The 17,544-nt window shown below is 50.2% G+C and overlaps 1 protein-coding gene across 1 annotated transcript in view; it reads right to left on the minus strand.

Annotated features, from left to right (window-relative positions):
- ATP1B2 (ATPase Na+/K+ transporting subunit beta 2) overlaps positions 1 to 17,544 on the minus strand; it is a 100,453-nt gene that overhangs the window by 12,631 nt on the left and 70,278 nt on the right. Inside the window, exon 5 of the mRNA XM_063950448.1 lies at positions 5,337 to 5,408. Coding sequence (XP_063806518.1) covers positions 5,337 to 5,408 — 72 coding nt within the window. The remainder of the gene's footprint in view (positions 1 to 5,336; positions 5,409 to 17,544) is intronic.

Consider the following 17,544-nt stretch of genomic DNA (forward strand, 5'->3'; position numbering starts at 1 on the left):
GGGTATATTTGGCACTGGGGGCATGTACCTGGCACTGTGGGGGAATATCTGGCACTGGCGGGAGCAGGCACTGAGGGGGCATATACCTGGCACTGTGGGGCAATATCTGGCACTGGGGGCATGTACCTGGCACTGTGGGGGAATATCTGGCACTGGGGGGAGCAGGCACTGAGGGGGCTTATGTGACACTGTGGGGGAATATCTGACACTGGGGGCATATACCTGGCACTGTGGGGGACTATCTGGCACTGGGGGGAGCAGGCACTGAGGGGGAATATCTGGCACTGTGGGGGGAATATCTGGCACTGTGGGGGAATATCTGGCACTGAGGGGGCATATGTGGCACTGTGGGGGAATATCTGGCACTGGGGGCATATACCTGGCACTGTGGGGGAATATCTGGCACTGGGGGCATATACCTGGCACTGTGGGGGAATATCTGGCACTGGGGGCATGTACCTGGCACTGTGGGGGAATATCTGGCACTGGGGGGCATATACCTGGCACTGTGGGGCAATATCTGGCACTGGGGGGAGCAGGCACAGAGGGGGCATATACCTAGCACTGGGGGCAAATACCTGGCACTGTGGGGCAATATCTGGCACTGGGGGCATATACCTGGCACTGTGGGGGAATATCTGGCACTGGGGGGAGCAGGCACTGAGGGGGCATATACCTGGCACTGTGGGGCAATATCTGGCACTGGGGGGCATATACCTGGCACTGTGGGGCAATATCTGGCACTGGGGGCATATACCTGGCACTGTGGGGGAATATCTGGCACTGGGGGCATATACCTGGCACTGTGGGGGAATATCTGGCACTGGGAGCATGTACCTGGCACTGGGGGGGAATATCTGGCACTGGGGACATATACCTGGCACTGTGGGGGAATATCTGGCACTGGGGCATGTACCTGGCACTGTGGGGGAATATCTGGCACTGGGGGCATATACCTGGCACTGTGGGGCAATATCTGGCACTGGGGGGAGCAGGCACTGAGGGGGCTTATGTGGCACTGTGGGGGAATATCTGGCACTGGGGGCATATACCTGGCACTGTGGGGCAATATCTGGAACTGGGGGGGAGCAGGCACAGATGGGGCATATACCTGGCACTGTGGGGCAATATCTGGCCCTGGGGGCATATACCTGGCACTGTGGGGCAATATCTGGCACTGGGGGCATATACCTGGCACTGTGGGAGAATATCAGGCACTGGGGGGAGCAGGCACTGAGGGGGCATATACCTGGCACTGTGGGGCAATATCTGGCACTGGGGGCATATACCTGGCACTGTGGGGCAATATCTGGCACTGGGGGCATATACCTGGCACTGTGGGGGAATATCTGGCACTGGGGGCATATACCTTGCACTGTGGGGGAATATCTGGCACTGGGGGCATGTACCTGGCACTGTGGGGGAATATCTGGCACTGGGGGCATATAACTGGCACTGTGGTGCAATATCTGGCACTGAAGGGAGCAGGCACAGAGGGGGCATATACCTGGCACTGTGGGGCAATATCTGGCACTGGGGGCATGTACCTGGCACTGTGGGGCAATATCTGGCACTGGGGGCATATACCTGGCACTGTGGGGGAATATCTGGCACTGGGGGCAATATCTGGCACTGGGGGGAGCAGGCACTGAGGGGGCTTTTGTGGCACTGTGGGGGAATATCTGGCACTCGGGGCATATACCTGGCACTGTGGGAGAATATCTGGCACTGGGGGCATATACCTGGCACTGTGGGGGAATATCTGGCACTGGGGGCATATACCTGGCACTGTGGGGCAATATCTGGCACTGAAGGGAGCAGGCACAGAGGGGGCATATACCTGGCACTGTGGGGCAATATCTGGCACTGGGGGCATGTACCTGGCACTGTGGGGCAATATCTAGCACTGAGGGCATATACCTGGCACTGTGGGGGAATATCTGGCACTGGGGGCATATACCTGGCACTGTGGGGGAATATCTGGCACTGGGGGGAGCAGGCACAGAGGGGGCATATACCTGGCACTGGGGGGCAATATCTGGCACTGGGGGCATGTACCTGGCACTGTGGGGCAATATGTGGCACTGGGGGGAGCAGGCACTGAGGGGGCTTATGTGACACTGTGGGGGAATATCTGACACTGGGGGCATATACCTGGCACTGTGGGGCAATATCTGGCACTGGGAGCATATACCTGGCACTGTGGGGGAATATCTGGCACTGGGGGGAGCAGGCACTGAGGGGGTTTTCGTGGCACTGTGGGGGAATATCTGGCACTGGGGGCATATACCTGGCACTTTGGGGGAATATCTGGCACTGGGGGGAGCAGGCACTGAGGGGGCTTATGTGGCACTGTGGGGGAATATCTGGCACTGGGGGCATATACCTGGCACTGTGGGGGAATATCTGGCACTGGGAGGAGCAGGCACTGGGGGGGCATATGTGGCACTGTGGGGGAATATCTGGTACTGGGGGCATATACCTGGCACTGTGGGGGAATATCTGGCACTGGGGGCATATGTGGCACTGGGGGGGGTATATTTGGCACTGGGGGCATGTACCTGGCACTGTGGGGGAATATCTGGCACTGGGGGCACGGCCCTACCAACAAGCACTACCCCCTAGCAACGAGCATGACACCCAGTGCATGAAACCCCTGGCAACGAGCATGACACCCAGTGCATGAAACCTCTGGCAACGAGCATGACACCCAGAGCAGGAAACCCCTGGCAACGAGCATGAAACCCAGTGCATGAAACCCCTGGCAACGAGCATGGAACCAAGAGCATGAAACCCCTGGCAACGAGCATGACACCCAGTGCATGAAACCCCTGGCAACGAGCAGGTAATTTAAAAGTAATTAGAAGCCTTACTGTTGAACTTAATGTGTAATGGGCATTACGGTGTGTGGCATAATGTATCACGGACATTGCGGTGTGTGTCATAATGTGTCAGGCATTACTGTGTGTTGTATACTATATCACGGGCATTGTGGTATGTGGTATAATGTCTCAGGGTCATTGCGGTGTGTGTCATACTGTGTCACAGACATTGTATGTGCTATAATGTATCGGGCATTGCAGTGTGTAGCATAATGTATAACAGGCACTGCGATTCCTGTCATAATGTGTCACAGGCATTACGGTGTGTGGCATAATGTGTCGGGGGCATTACAGTGTATGGCATAATGTGTCACAGGCATTACGGTGTATGGCATAATGTGTCACAGACATTGTATGTGCTATAATGTATCAGGGGCATTGCAGTGTGTAGCATAATGTATAACGGGCATTGTGGTATGTGGTATAATGTCTCAGGGTCATTGCGGTGTGTGTCATAATGTGTCACAGGCATTACGGTGTGTGGCATAATGTGTCACAGGCATTACGGTGTATGGCATAATGTGTCACAGACATTGTATGTGCTATAATGTATCAGGGTCATTACAGTGTGTAGCATAATGTATAACGGGCATTGTGGTATGTGGTATAATGTCTCAGGATCATTGTGGTGTGTGTCATAATGTGTCACAGGCATTGTATGTGCTATAATGTATCAGGGGCATTGCAGTGTGTAGCATAATGTATAACGGGCATTGCGATTCCTGTCATAATGTGTCACAGGCATTACGGTGTGTGGCATAATGTGTCGGGGGCATTACGGTATGTGGCATAATGTGTCGGGGGCATTACAGTGTGTGCATATTGTGTCGTGCATTATTGTGTGCGGCATAATGTCTAAGGGCCATTGCAGTATGTGGCATAATGTATACTGGGCATTACTATAAGGAGGAAAAATGACAAATAATGTAAGGGGCATGAATCAGGATTATTTTTCTTTCCTGTGGTGGCCAACGTATGGGCGTGCAGGTTGCAAAACTGGGGTATAAGGTAGACTTTTCCTGCAATGCCACGCCCCTTTATGCGAAGCCACGCCCATTTCAACGAAGCCACACACCCCATTTTTGGCGGTGCGCGCATATTTGTCCCTTTACTACTGCCAATTATGGGGGGGGGGGGGTGCCGAAGAATTTTTCGGCTTGGGGGAGAAAAATTTCTGGTTACGCCACTGTACTAAGCAGTGATAAAAGTGGACCCCTTAGTTACAGCCTAGGTGGAAAGAACTTTAGGCTTCTAGCCCTATACCGCCTGCCTGATGTGACTGATCCCCCGCAATCTTTCCGGCACGCGTCTTGGCTCTGGACAGGTGCAGTTCTGGTGCCACAGGAAAGTTTTGCCCTGGAACTGTCCCTGTGTTTAATGTCGCAGATCAATTGGGAATGTAGATTGCTGGTGTATGGTAACAGATCTGCAGAGCGTTTCTACTAAAATCATCTGCAGACCACTGAGGCAGATCTGTAATGTGTGGGCAAAGTCCGGTGGATTGGGGGAACGATATACCTGGGAAATAATCTCAGGATCTGGGAAACAATACATTGTGATTGCTGAGGGTCTTCCCACCACGTGCAGATCTCATAGCTCAGAAATAGATTGTGTGTTGTCTGGATTGCATGTAAGTCTCTCCGGGGACTGTATGGGGAGAGTGTGGACTATAGGTCATGATGCAATACTACATATTCACATCCAACACCCTGTACATGACGTCTTATAGACCCTCAACCAGAACACGTGAGGGTGGCCTTTCCAAAACAGAAAGCAAACTATGACAATTATTTAGAACCAAAGCAAGGGGGTCTGCGCCCACCTCTAATCTATATCTACATGTACATATCTATAGCCTCACCAAGCAGGGACTCCGAGTAAAGGACACAAGGCCGGATGTACCAGGAGATACAGCTGCATCATAGCTTTCCCCATATATATAATAAAATGGTCCGCAGCAGATATTCGGAGATAATCTACGGACGCCAGCACACACATCCCCATAGCATTCTATAGGGCTGTGACGTGCCCATATGCAGCAATCTCCAGAGCTTCTGTCTGATAGACACCACCATCTATAGATGGTGTTGGCCACAGAAGCCTATGGACTTCTTCCCACAATGCAATAGGACAAACGGGCCAAAAAGCCAGAAGTCCGCACATTGCTGGGAAGAGCTGTCCCAGGAGGTAAGTACTCATGTGGAGCAGCACTGATAGAGACCAGTATACATGGGGTAGGTTGCAGGGTGTATATACGGGAGATAATAGGGATTACGTGTGCTGTATGGATAATCTACAGGGAATATCATGCTACAGCCTATCCTATGGGCTCTCCCTCTTACCGTTGTATTTACAGCACTCCTTAACCGCTAAAGACAATAAAGAGAAAGAGACATCTCAGGCGAGAGACAGAATGTGAGTGTCAGACAGGATGAGAGACCGCTGCATACTTACCACTGCGCTGCAATTGATGGTAATGGAGGTATTAGACAGACTACTTATAGGTACAGGCAGGAAATTTATAACCTACAGGAGAGAAACAACAAAGGTAAGTGCGACGGTCCCAGGGGGATGGCGGGTTCTTATATATTATACATGGGAGAGTATAAACACAGAGAGAGAGAGAGAGAGAGAGACAGAGAGAGAGACACAGAGAGAGAGAGAGAGACACAGAGACACAGAGAGCGAGAGACACAGAGACAGAGAGAGAGACACAGAGAGAGAGAGAGAACGAGAGAGACACACACACACACACACACACACACAGAGAGAGAGAGACACACACAGAGAACAAGAGAGAGAGAGAGAGAGAGAGAGAGAGAGAGAGAGAGACAGAACGACAGACACAGACAGAAACAGACAGCGAGGCAGAGAAAGAAAAAAAAGAGAACCAGAGAGAGAAAGAGAGGAAGAGACACAGAACCAGAGAAAGAGGGAGAGAGAGAGAGAGAGAGAGAGAGAGAGAGAGAGCGCGCAAGAGACACACACAAAGAGACAGACAAAGAATGAGAGAGAGAGAGAGAGCGCAAGAGACACACACAAAGAGACAGACAAAGACTGAGAGAGAGAGAGAGAGAGACACAGATAACCAGAGAGAACCAGAGAGGGAGAGACAGAAAGTGACTCAGAATCATGGATGGGAGAGAGGAAGAGTGTGATGGAGAACAGATGAGATAGAGGGAGAGGAGCTATGTATGGATGGGAGAGAGGAAGAGTGCGATGGAGGACACATGAGATAGAGGGAGAGGAGATATGTATGGATGGGAGAGAGGAAGAGTGTGATGGAGGACACATGAGATAGAGGGAGAGGAGATATGTATGGATGGGAGAGAGGAAGAGTGTGATGGAGGACAGATGAGATAGAGGGAGAGGAGATATGTATGGATGGGAAAGAGGAAGAGTGTGATGGAGGACAGATGGGATAGAGGGAGAGGTGCTATGTATGGATGGGAAAGAGGAATAGTGTGATGGAGGACAGATGGGAGAGAGGGAGAGGAGATATGTATGGATGGGAGAGAGGAAGAGTGTGATGAAGGAGAGATGAGAAAGAGGGAGAGGCGCTATGTATGGATGGGAGAGAGGAAGAGTGTGATGGAGGACACATGAGATAGAGGGAGAGGAGCTATGTATGGATGGGAAAGAGGAAGAGTGTGATGAGAGGACAGATGAGATAGAGGGAGAGGAGCTATGTATGGATGGGAAAGAGGAAGAGTGTGATGAGAGGACAGATGAGATAGAGGGAGAGGAGATATGTATGGATGGGAGAGAGGAAGAGTGTGATGGAGGACAGATGAGATAGAGGGAGAGGTGCTATGTATGGATGGGAGAGAGGAAGAGTGTGATGGAGGACAGATGAGAGATAGAGGGAGAGGAGATATGTATGGATGGGAGAGAGGAAGAGTGTGATGGAGGACAGATGGGATAGAGGGAGAGGAGCTATGTATGGATGGGAGAGAGGAAGAGTGTGATGGAGGACAGATGGTATAGAGGGAGAGGAGCTATGTATGGATGGGAAAGAGGAAGAGTGTGATGGAGGACAGATGGGATAGAGGGAGAGGAGATATGTATGGATGGGAGAGAGGAAGAGTGTGATGGAGGACAGATGGGATAGAGGGAGAGGAGCTATGTATGGATGGGAGAGAGGAAGAGTGTGATGGAGGACAGATGGTATAGAGGGAGAGGAGCTATGTATGGATGGGAAAGAGGAAGAGTGTGATGGAGGACAGATGAGAGAGAGGGAGAGGAGCTATGTATGGATGGGAGAGAGGAAGAGTGTGATGGAGGACAGATGAGAGAGAGGGAGAGGAGCTATGTATGGATGGGAGAGAGGAAGAGTGTGATGGAGGACAGATGAGAGATAGAGGGAGAGGAGATATGTATGGATGGGAGAGAGGAAGAGTGTGATGGAGGACAGATGAGAGATAGAGGGAGAGGAGATATGTATGGATGGGAGAGAGGAAGAGTGTGAAGGAGGACAGATGAGAGAGAGGGAGAGGAGCTATGTATGGATGGGAGAGAGGAAGAGTGTGATGGAGGACAGATGAGAGAGAGGGAGAGGTGCTATGTATGGATGGGAGAGAGGAAGAGTGTGATGAGAGGACAGATGAGATAGAGGGAGAGGTGCTATGTATGGATGGGAGAGAGGAAGAGTGTGATGGAGGACAGATGAGAGAGAGGGAGAGGTGCTATGTATGGATGGGAGAGAGGAAGAGTGTGATGGAGGACAGATGGGATAGAGGGAAAGGAGATATGTATGGATGGGAGAGAGGAAGAGTGTGATGAGAGGACAGATGAGAGATAGAGGGAGAGGAGCTATGTATGGATGGGAGAGAGGAAGAGTGCGATGGAGGACAGATGGGATAGAGGGAGAGGAGATATGTATGGATGGGAAAGAGGAAGAGTGTGATGGAGGACAGATGGGATAGAGGGAGAGGTGCTATGTATGGATGGGAGAGAGGAAGAGTGTGATGGAGGACAGATGAGAGATAGAGGGAGAGGAGATATGTATGGATGGGAAAGAGGAAGAGTGTGATGGAGGACAGATGGGATAGAGGGAGAGGTGCTATGTATGGATGGGAGAGAGGAAGAGTGTGATGGAGGACAGATGGGATAGAGGGAGAGGAGATATGTATGGATGGGAGAGAGGAAGAGTGTGATGGAGGACAGATGAGATAGAGGGAGAGGAGATATGTATGGATGGGAGAGAGGAAGAGTGTGATGGAGGACAGATGGGATAGAGGGAGAGGAGATATGTATGGATGGGAGAGAGGAAGAGTGTGATGAGATGACAGATGAGAGATAGAGGGAGAGGAGCTATGTATGGATGGGAGAGAGGAAGAGTGCGATGGAGGACAGATGAGAGATAGAGGGAGAGGAGATATGTATGGATGGGAAAGAGGAAGAGTGTGATGGAGGACAGATGGGATAGAGGGAGAGGTGCTATGTATGGATGGGAGAGAGGAAGAGTGTGATGGAGGACAGATGGGATAGAGGGAGAGGAGATATGTATGGATGGGAGAGAGGAAGAGTGTGATGGAGGACAGATGAGATAGAGGGAGAGGAGATATGTATGGATGGGAGAGAGGAAGAGTGTGATGGAGGACAGATGAGAGATAGAGGGAGAGGAGCTATGTATGGATGGGAGAGAGGAAGAGTGTGATGGAGGACACATGAGATAGAGGGAGAGGAGATATGTATGGATGGGAGAGAGGAAGAGTGTGATGGAGGACACATGAGATAGAGAGAGAGGAGATATGTATGGATGGGAGAGAGGAAGAGTGTGATGGAGGACACATGAGATAGAGGGAGAGGAGCTATGTATGGATGGGAGAGAGGAAGAGTGTGAAGGAGGACAGATGAGAGATAGAGGGAGAGGAGCTATGTATGGATGGGAGAGAGGAAGAGTGTGATGGAGGACACATGAGATAGAGGGAGAGGAGATATGTATGGATGGGAGAGAGGAAGAGTGTGATGGAGGACACATGAGATAGAGAGAGAGGAGATATGTATGGATGGGAGAGAGGAAGAGTGTGATGGAGGACACATGAGATAGAGGGAGAGGAGCTATGTATGGATGGGAGAGAGGAAGAGTGTGATGGAGGACAGATGGGATAGAGGGAGAGGTGCTATGTATGGATGGGAGAGAGGAAGAGTGTGATGGAGGACAGATGAGAGGGAGAGGAGATATGTATGGATGGGAGAGAGGAAGAGTGTGATGGAGGACACATGAGATAGAGGGAGAGGTGCTATGTATGGATGGGAGAGAGGAAGAGTGCGATGGAGGACAGATGAGAGATAGAGGGAGAGGAGATATGTATGGATGGGAGAGAGGAAGAGTGTGATGGAGGACAGATGGGATAGAGGGAGAGGAGATATGTATGGATGGGAAAGAGGAAGAGTGTGATGGAGGACAGATGAGAGAGAGGGAGAGGAGCTATGTATGGATGGGAGAGAGGAAGAGTGTGATGAGAGGACAGATGAGAGATAGAGGGAGAGGAGATATGTATGGATGGGAAAGAGGAAGAGTGTGATGAGAGGACAGATGGGATAGAGGGAGAGGAGCTATGTATGGATGGGAGAGAGGAAGAGTGCGATGGAGGATAGATGAGAGATAGAGGGAGAGGAGATATGTATGGATGGGAGAGAGGAAGAGTGTGATGGAGGACAGATGGGATAGAGGGAGAGGAGCTATGCATGGATGGGAAAGAGGAAGAGTGTGATGAGAGGACAGATGAGAGAGAGGGAGAGGAGCAATGTATGGATGGGAAAGAGGAAGAGTGTGATGAGAGGACAGATGAGAGAGAGGGAGAGGAGCAATGTATGGATGGGAAAGAGGAAGAGTGTGATGGAGGACAGATGGGATAGAGGGAGAGGAGCTATGTATGGATGGGAGAGAGGAAGAGTGTGATGGAGGACAGATGAGATAGAGGGAGAGGTGCTATGTATGGATGGGAAAGAGGAAGAGTGTGATGGAGGACAGATGGGATAGAGGGAGAGGAGATATGTATGGATGGGAGAGAGGAAGAGTGTGATGGAGGACACATGAGATAGAGGGAGAGGAGATATGTATGGATGGGAGAGAGGAAGAGTGTGATGGAGGACACATGAGATAGAGAGAGAGGAGATATGTATGGATGGGAAAGAGGAAGAGTGTGATGAGAGGACAGATGGGATAGAGGGAGAGGAGATATGTATGGATGGGAAAGAGGAAGAGTGTGATGGAGGACAGATGGGATAGAGGGAGAGGAGCTATGTATGGATGGGAGAGAGGAAGAGTGTGATGAGAGGACAGATGAGAGATAGAGGGAGAGGAGATATGTATGGATGGGAAAGAGGAAGAGTGTGATGGAGGACAGATGAGAGGGAGAGGAGCTATGTATGTATGGGAAAGAGGAAGAGTGTGATGGAGGACAGATGGGATAGAGGGAGAGGAGCTATGTATGGATGGGAGATAGGAAGAGTGTGATGAGAGGACAGATGAGAGATAGAGGGAGAGGAGATATGTATGGATGGGAAAGAGGAAGAGTGTGATGGAGGACAGATGGGATAGAGGGAGAGGAGATATGTGTGGATGGGAGAGAGGAAGAGTGTGATGGAGGACAGATGAGATAGAGGGAGAGGAGATATGTATGGATGGGAAAGAGGAAGAGTGTGATGGAGGACAGATGGGATAGAGGGAGAGGAGATATGTGTGGATGGGAGAGAGGAAGAGTGTGATGGAGGACAGATGAGATAGAGGGAGAGGAGATATGTATGGATGGGAAAGAGGAAGAGTGTGATGGAGGACAGATGAGAGAGGGGGAGAGGAGATATGTATGGATGGGAGAGAGGAAGAGTGTGATGAGAGGACAGATGAGAGATAGAGGGAGAGGATATATGTATGGATGGGAAAGAGGAAGAGTGTGATGGAGGACAGATGGGATAGAGGGAGAGGTGCTATGTATGGATGGGAGAGAGGAAGAGTGCGATGGAGGACAGATGAGAGATAGAGGGAGAGGAGATATGTATGGATGGGAAAGAGGAAGAGTGTGATGGAGGACAGATGGGATAGAGGGAGAGGAGCTATGTATGGATGGGAGAGAGGAAGAGTGTGATGGAGGACAGATGGGAGAGAGGGAGAGGTGCTATGTATGGATGGGAAAGAGGAAGAGTGTGATGGAGGACAGATGGGAGAGAGGGAGAGGTGCTATGTATGGATGGGAGAGAGGAAGAGTGCGATGGAGGACAGATGAGAGATAGAGGGAGAGGAGATATGTATGGATGGGAAAGAGGAAGAGTGTGATGGAGGACAGATGGGATAGAGGGAGAGGAGCTATGTATGGATGGGAGAGAGGAAGAGTGTGATGGAGGACAGATGGGAGAGAGGGAGAGGTGCTATGTATGGATGGGAAAGAGGAAGAGTGTGATGGAGGACAGATGGGATAGAGGGAGAGGTGCTATGTATGGATGGGAGAGAGGAAGAGTGTGATGGAGGACAGATGGGAGAGAGGGAGAGGAGATATGTATGGATGGTAGAGAGGAAGAGTGTGATGGAGGACAGATGAGATAGAGGGAGAGGAGATATGTATGGATGGGAAAGAGGAAGAGTGTGATGGAGGACACATGAGATAGAGGGAGAGGAGATATGTATGGATGGGAAAGAGGAAGAGTGCGATGGAGGACAGATGAGAGATAGAGGGAGAGGAGATATGTATGGATGGGAAAGAGGAAGAGTGCAATGGAGGACAGATGAGAGATAGAGGGAGAGGAGATATGTATGGATGGGAGAGAGGAAGAGTGTGATGGAGGACAGATGAGATAGAGGGAGTGGAGATATGTATGGATGGGAAAGAGGAAGAGTGTGATGGAGGACAGATGAGAGATAGAGGGAGAGGAGATATGTATGGAAGGGAAAGAGGAAGAGTGTGATGGAGGACACATGAGATAGAGGGAGAGGAGATATGTATGGATGGGAGAGAGGAAGAGTGTGATGGAGGACAGATGAGATAGAGGGAGAGGAGCTATGTATGGATGGGAAAGAGGAAGATTGTGATGGAGGACAGATGGGATAGAGGGAGAGGTGCTATGTATGGATGGGAGAGAGGAAGAGTGTGATGAAGGACAGATGGGAGAGAGGGAGAGGAGCTATGTATGGATGGGAAAGAGGAAGAGTGTGATGGAGGACAGATGAGAGATAGAGGGAGAGGAGATATGTATGGATGGGAAAGAGGAAGAGTGTGATGGAGGACAGATGAGAGATAGAGGGAGAGGAGATATGTATGGATGGGAGAGAGGAAGAGTGTGATGGAGGACAGATGGGAGAGAGGGAGAGGAGCTATGTATGGATGGGAAAGAGGAAGAGTGTGATGGAGGACAGATGGGAGAGAGGGAGAGGAGATATGTATGGATGGGAAAGAGGAAGAGTGTGATGGAGGACACATGAGATAGAGGGAGAGGAGATATGTATGGATGGGAGAGAGGAAGAGTGTGATGGAGGACAGATGAGATAGAGGGAGAGGTGCTATGTATGGATGGGAGAGAGGAAGAGTGTGATGGAGGACAGATGAGATAGAGGGAGAGGTGCTATGTATGGATGGGAGAGAGGAAGAGTGTGATGGAGGACAGATGAGAGATAGAGGGAGAGGAGATATGTATGGATGGGAAAGAGGAAGAGTGTGATGGAGGACACATGAGATAGAGGGAGAGGAGCTATGTATGGATGGGAAAGAGGAAGAGTGTGATGGAGGAAAGATGAGATAGAGGGAGAGGTGCTATGTATGGATGGGAGAGAGGAAGAGTGTGATGGAGGACAGATGAGATAGAGGGAGAGGTACTATGTATGGATGGGAGAGAGGAAGAGTGCGATGGAGGACAGATGGGATAGAGGGAGAGGAGATATGTATGGATGGGAAAGAGGAAGAGTGTGATGGAGGACAGATGGGAGAGAGGGAGAGGTGCTATGTATGGATGGGAGAGAGGAAGAGTGTGATGGAGGACAGATGAGAGATAGAGGGAGAGGAGATATGTATGGATGGGAGAGAGGAAGAGTGTGATGGAGGACAGATGATAGATAGAGGGAGAGGAGATATGTATGGATGGGAGAGAGGAAGAGTGTGATGAGAGGACAGATGAGAGATAGAGGGAGAGGAGATATGTATGGATGGGAAAGAGGACGAGTGTGATGGAGGACAGATGGGATAGAGGGAGAGGAGATATGTATGGATGGGAGAGAGGAAGAGTGTGATGGAGGACAGATGGGATAGAGGGAGAGGAGCTAAGTATGGATGGGAAAGAGGAAGAGTGTGATGGAGGACAGATGGGATAGAGGGAGAGGAGCTATGTATGGATGGGAAAGTTGAAGAGTGTGATGGAGGACAGATGGGATAGAGGGAGAGGAGCTATGTATGGATGGGAGAGAGGAAGAGTGTGATGGAGGACAGATGGGAGAGAGGAAGAGTGTGATGGAGGACAGATGAGATAGAGGGAGAGGAGCTATGTATGGATGGGAAAGAGGAAGAGTGTGATGGAGGACAGATGGATAGAGGGAGAGGTGCTATGTATGGATGGGAGAGAGGAAGAGTGTGATGGAGGACAGATGGGAGAGAGGGAGAGGAGCTATGTATGGATGGGAAAGAGGAAGAGTGTGATGGAGGACAGATGAGAGATAGAGGGAGAGGAGATATGTATGGATGGGAAAGAGGAAGAGTGTGATGGAGGACAGATGAGAGATAGAGGGAGAGGAGATATGTATGGATGGGAGAGAGGAAGAGTGTGATGGAGGACAGATGAGATAGAGGGAGAGGAGATATGTATGGATGGGAGAGAGGAAGAGTGTGATGGAGGACAGATGGGAGAGAGGGAGAGGAGCTATGTATGGATGGGAAAGAGGAAGAGTGTGATGGAGGACAGATGGGAGAGTGGGAGAGGAGATATGTATGGATGGGAAAGAGGAAGAGTGTGATGGAGGACACATGAGATAGAGGGAGAGGAGATATGTATGGATGGGAGAGAGGAAGAGTGTGATGGAGGACAGATGAGATAGAGGGAGAGGTGCTATGTATGGATGGGAGAGAGGAAGAGTGTGATGGAGGACAGATGAGATAGAGGGAGAGGTGCTATGTATGGATGGGAGAGAGGAAGAGTGTGATGGAGGACAGATGAGAGATAGAGGGAGAGGAGATATGTATGGATGGGAAAGAGGAAGAGTGTGATGGAGGACACATGAGATAGAGGGAGAGGAGCTATGTATGGATGGGAAAGAGGAAGAGTGTGATGGAGGAAAGATGAGATAGAGGGAGAGGAGATATGTATGGATGGGAAAGAGGAAGAGTGTGATGGAGGACACATGAGATAGAGGCAGAGGAGATATGTATGGATGGGAGAGAGGAAGAGTGCGATGGAGGACAGATGGGATAGAGGGAGAGGAGATATGTATGGATGGGAAAGAGGAAGAGTGTGATGGAGGACAGATGGGAGAGAGGGAGAGGTGCTATGTATGGATGGGAGAGAGGAAGAGTGTGATGGAGGACAGATGAGAGATAGAGGGAGAGGAGATATGTATGGATGGGAGAGAGGAAGAGTGTGATGAGAGGACAGATGAGAGATAGAGGGAGAGGAGATATGTATGGATGGGAAAGAGGAAGAGTGTGATGGAGGACAGATGGGATAGAGGGAGAGGAGATATGTATGGATGGGAGAGAGGAAGAGTGTGATGGAGGACAGATGGGATAGAGGGAGAGGAGCTAAGTATGGATGGGAAAGAGGAAGAGTGTGATGGAGGACAGATGAGATAGAGGGAGAGGAGCTATGTATGGATGGGAAAGAGGAAGAGTGTGATGGAGGACAGATAAGAGATAGAGGGAGAGGAGCTATGTATGGATGGGAGAGAGGAAGAGTGTGATGGAGGACAGATGAGAGATAGAGGGAGAGGTGCTATGTATGTATGGGAGAGAGGAAGAGTGTGATAAGAGGACAGATGAGATAGAGGGAGAGGAGCTATGTATGGATGGGAGAGAGGAAGAGTGTGATGGAGGACACATGAGATAGAGGGAGAGGAGATATGTATGGATGGGAGAGAGGAAGAGTGTGATGGAGGACAGATGGGAGATAGAGGGAGAGGAGATATGTATGGATGGGAGAGAGGAAGAGTGTGATGAGAGGACAGATGAGAGATAGAGGGAGAGGAGCTATGTATGGATGGGAGAGAGGAAGAGTGCGATGGAGGACAGATGAGAGATAGAGGGAGAGGAGATATGTATGGATGGGAGAGAGGAAGAGTGTGATGGAGGACAGATGAGAGAGAGGGAAAGGAGCTATGTATGGATGGGAGAGAGCAAGAGTGTGATGGAGGACAGATGAGAGATAGAGGGAGAGGAGCTATGTATGGATGGGAGAGAGGAAGAGTGTGATGGAGGACAGATGGGATAGAGGGAGAGGAGATATGTATGGATGGGAGAGAGGAAGAGTGTGATGGAGGACAGATGAGAGATAGAGGGAGAGGAGATATGTATGGATGGGAGAGAGGAAGAGTGTGATGGAGGACAGATGAGATAGAGGGAGAGGAGCTATGTATGGATGGGAGAGAGGAAGAGTGTGATGGAGGACAGATGAGATAGAGGGAGAGGAGATATGTATGGATGGGAAATAGGAAGAGTGTGATGGAGGACAGATGAGAGATAGAGGGAGAGGAGATATGTATGGATGGGAAAGAGGAAGAGTGTGATGGAGGACAGATGAGAGATAGAGGGAGAGGAGATATGTATGGATGGGAGAGAGGAAGAGTGTGATGGAGGACAGATGGGATAGAGGGAGAGGAGATATGTATGGATGGGAGAGAGGAAGAGTGTGATGGAGGACACATGAGATAGAGGGAGAGGAGCTATGTATGGATGGGAGAGAGGAAGAGTGCGATGGAGGACAGATGAGAGATAGAGGGAGAGGAGATATGTATGGATGGGAGAGAGGAAGAGTGTGATGGAGGACAGATGGGATAGAGGGAGAGGAGATATGTATGGATGGGAAAGAGGAAGAGTGTGATGGAGGACAGATGAAAGAGGGGGAGAGGAGATATGTATGGATGGGAGAGAGGAAGAGTGTGATGATAGGACAGATGAGAGATAGAGGGAGAGGAGATATGTATGGATGGGAAAGAGGAAGAGTGTGATGAGAGGACAGATGGGATAGAGGGAGAGGAGCTATGTATGGATGGGAGAGAGGAAGAGTGCGATGGAGGACAGATGAGAGATAGAGGGAGAGGAGATATGTATGGATGGGAGAGAGGAAGAGTGTGATGGAGGACAGATGGGATAGAGGGAGAGGAGCTATGCATGGATGGGAAAGAGGAAGAGTGTGATGAGAGGACAGATGAGAGAGAGGGAGAGGAGCAATGTATGGATGGGAAAGAGGAAGAGTGTGATGAGAGGACAGATGAGAGAGAGGGAGAGGAGCAATGTATGGATGGGAAAGAGGAAGAGTGTGATGGAGGACAGATGGGATAGAGGGAGAGGAGCTATGTATGGATGGGAGAGAGGAAGAGTGTGATGGAGGACAGATGGGATAGAGGGAGAGGTGCTATGTATGGATGGGAGAGAGGAAGAGTGTGATGGAGGACAGATGAGATAGAGGGAGAGGTGCTATGTATGGATGGGAAAGAGGAAGAGTGTGATGGAGGACAGATGGGATAGAGGGAGAGGAGATATGTATGGATGGGAGAGAGGAAGAGTGTGATGGAGGACACATGAGATAGAGGGAGAGGAGATATGTATGGATGGGAGAGAGGAAGAGTGTGATGGAGGACACATGAGATAGAGAGAGAGGAGATATGTATGGATGGGAAAGAGGAAGAGTGTGATGAGAGGACAGATGGGATAGAGGGAGAGGAGATATGTATGGATGGGAGAGAGGAAGAGTGTGATGGAGGACAGATGGGATAGAGGGAGAGTTGCTATGTATGGATGGGAGAGAGGAAGAGTGTGATGAGAGGACAGATGAGAGATAGAGGGAGAGGAGATATGTATGGATGGGAAAGAGGAAGAGTGTGATGGAGGACAGATGAGAGGGAGAGGAGCTATGTATGTATGGGAAAGAGGAAGAGTGTGATGGAGGACAGATGGGATAGAGGGAGAGGAGCTATGTATGGATGGGAGAGAGGAAGAGTGTGATGAGAGGACAGATGAGAGATAGAGGGAGAGGAGATATGTATGGATGGGAAAGAGGAAGAGTGTGATGGAGGACAGATGGGATAGAGGGAGAGGAGATATGTGTGGATGGGAGAGAGGAAGAGTGTGATGGAGGACAGATGAGATAGAGGGAGAGGAGATATGTATGGATGGGAAAGAGGAAGAGTGTGATGGAGGACAGATGAGAGATGGGGAGAGGAGATATGTATGGATGGGAGAGAGGAAGAGTGTGATGAGAGGACAGATGAGAGATAGAGGGAGAGGAGATATGTATGGATGGGAAAGAGGAAGAGTGTGATGGAGGACAGATGGGATAGAGGGAGAGGTGCTATGTATGGATGGGAGAGAGGAAGAGTGCGATGGAGGACAGATGAGAGATAGAGGGAGAGGAGATATGTATGGATGGGAAAGAGGAAGAGTGTGATGGAGGACAGATGGGATAGAGGGAGAGGAGCTATGTATGGATGGGAGAGAGGAAGAGTGTGATGGAGGACAGATGGGAGAGA

Source organism: Pseudophryne corroboree (assembly GCF_028390025.1).
Source record: "Pseudophryne corroboree isolate aPseCor3 chromosome 6 unlocalized genomic scaffold, aPseCor3.hap2 SUPER_6_unloc_5, whole genome shotgun sequence".
NCBI classification, from domain to species: Eukaryota; Metazoa; Chordata; class Amphibia; order Anura; family Myobatrachidae; genus Pseudophryne; species Pseudophryne corroboree.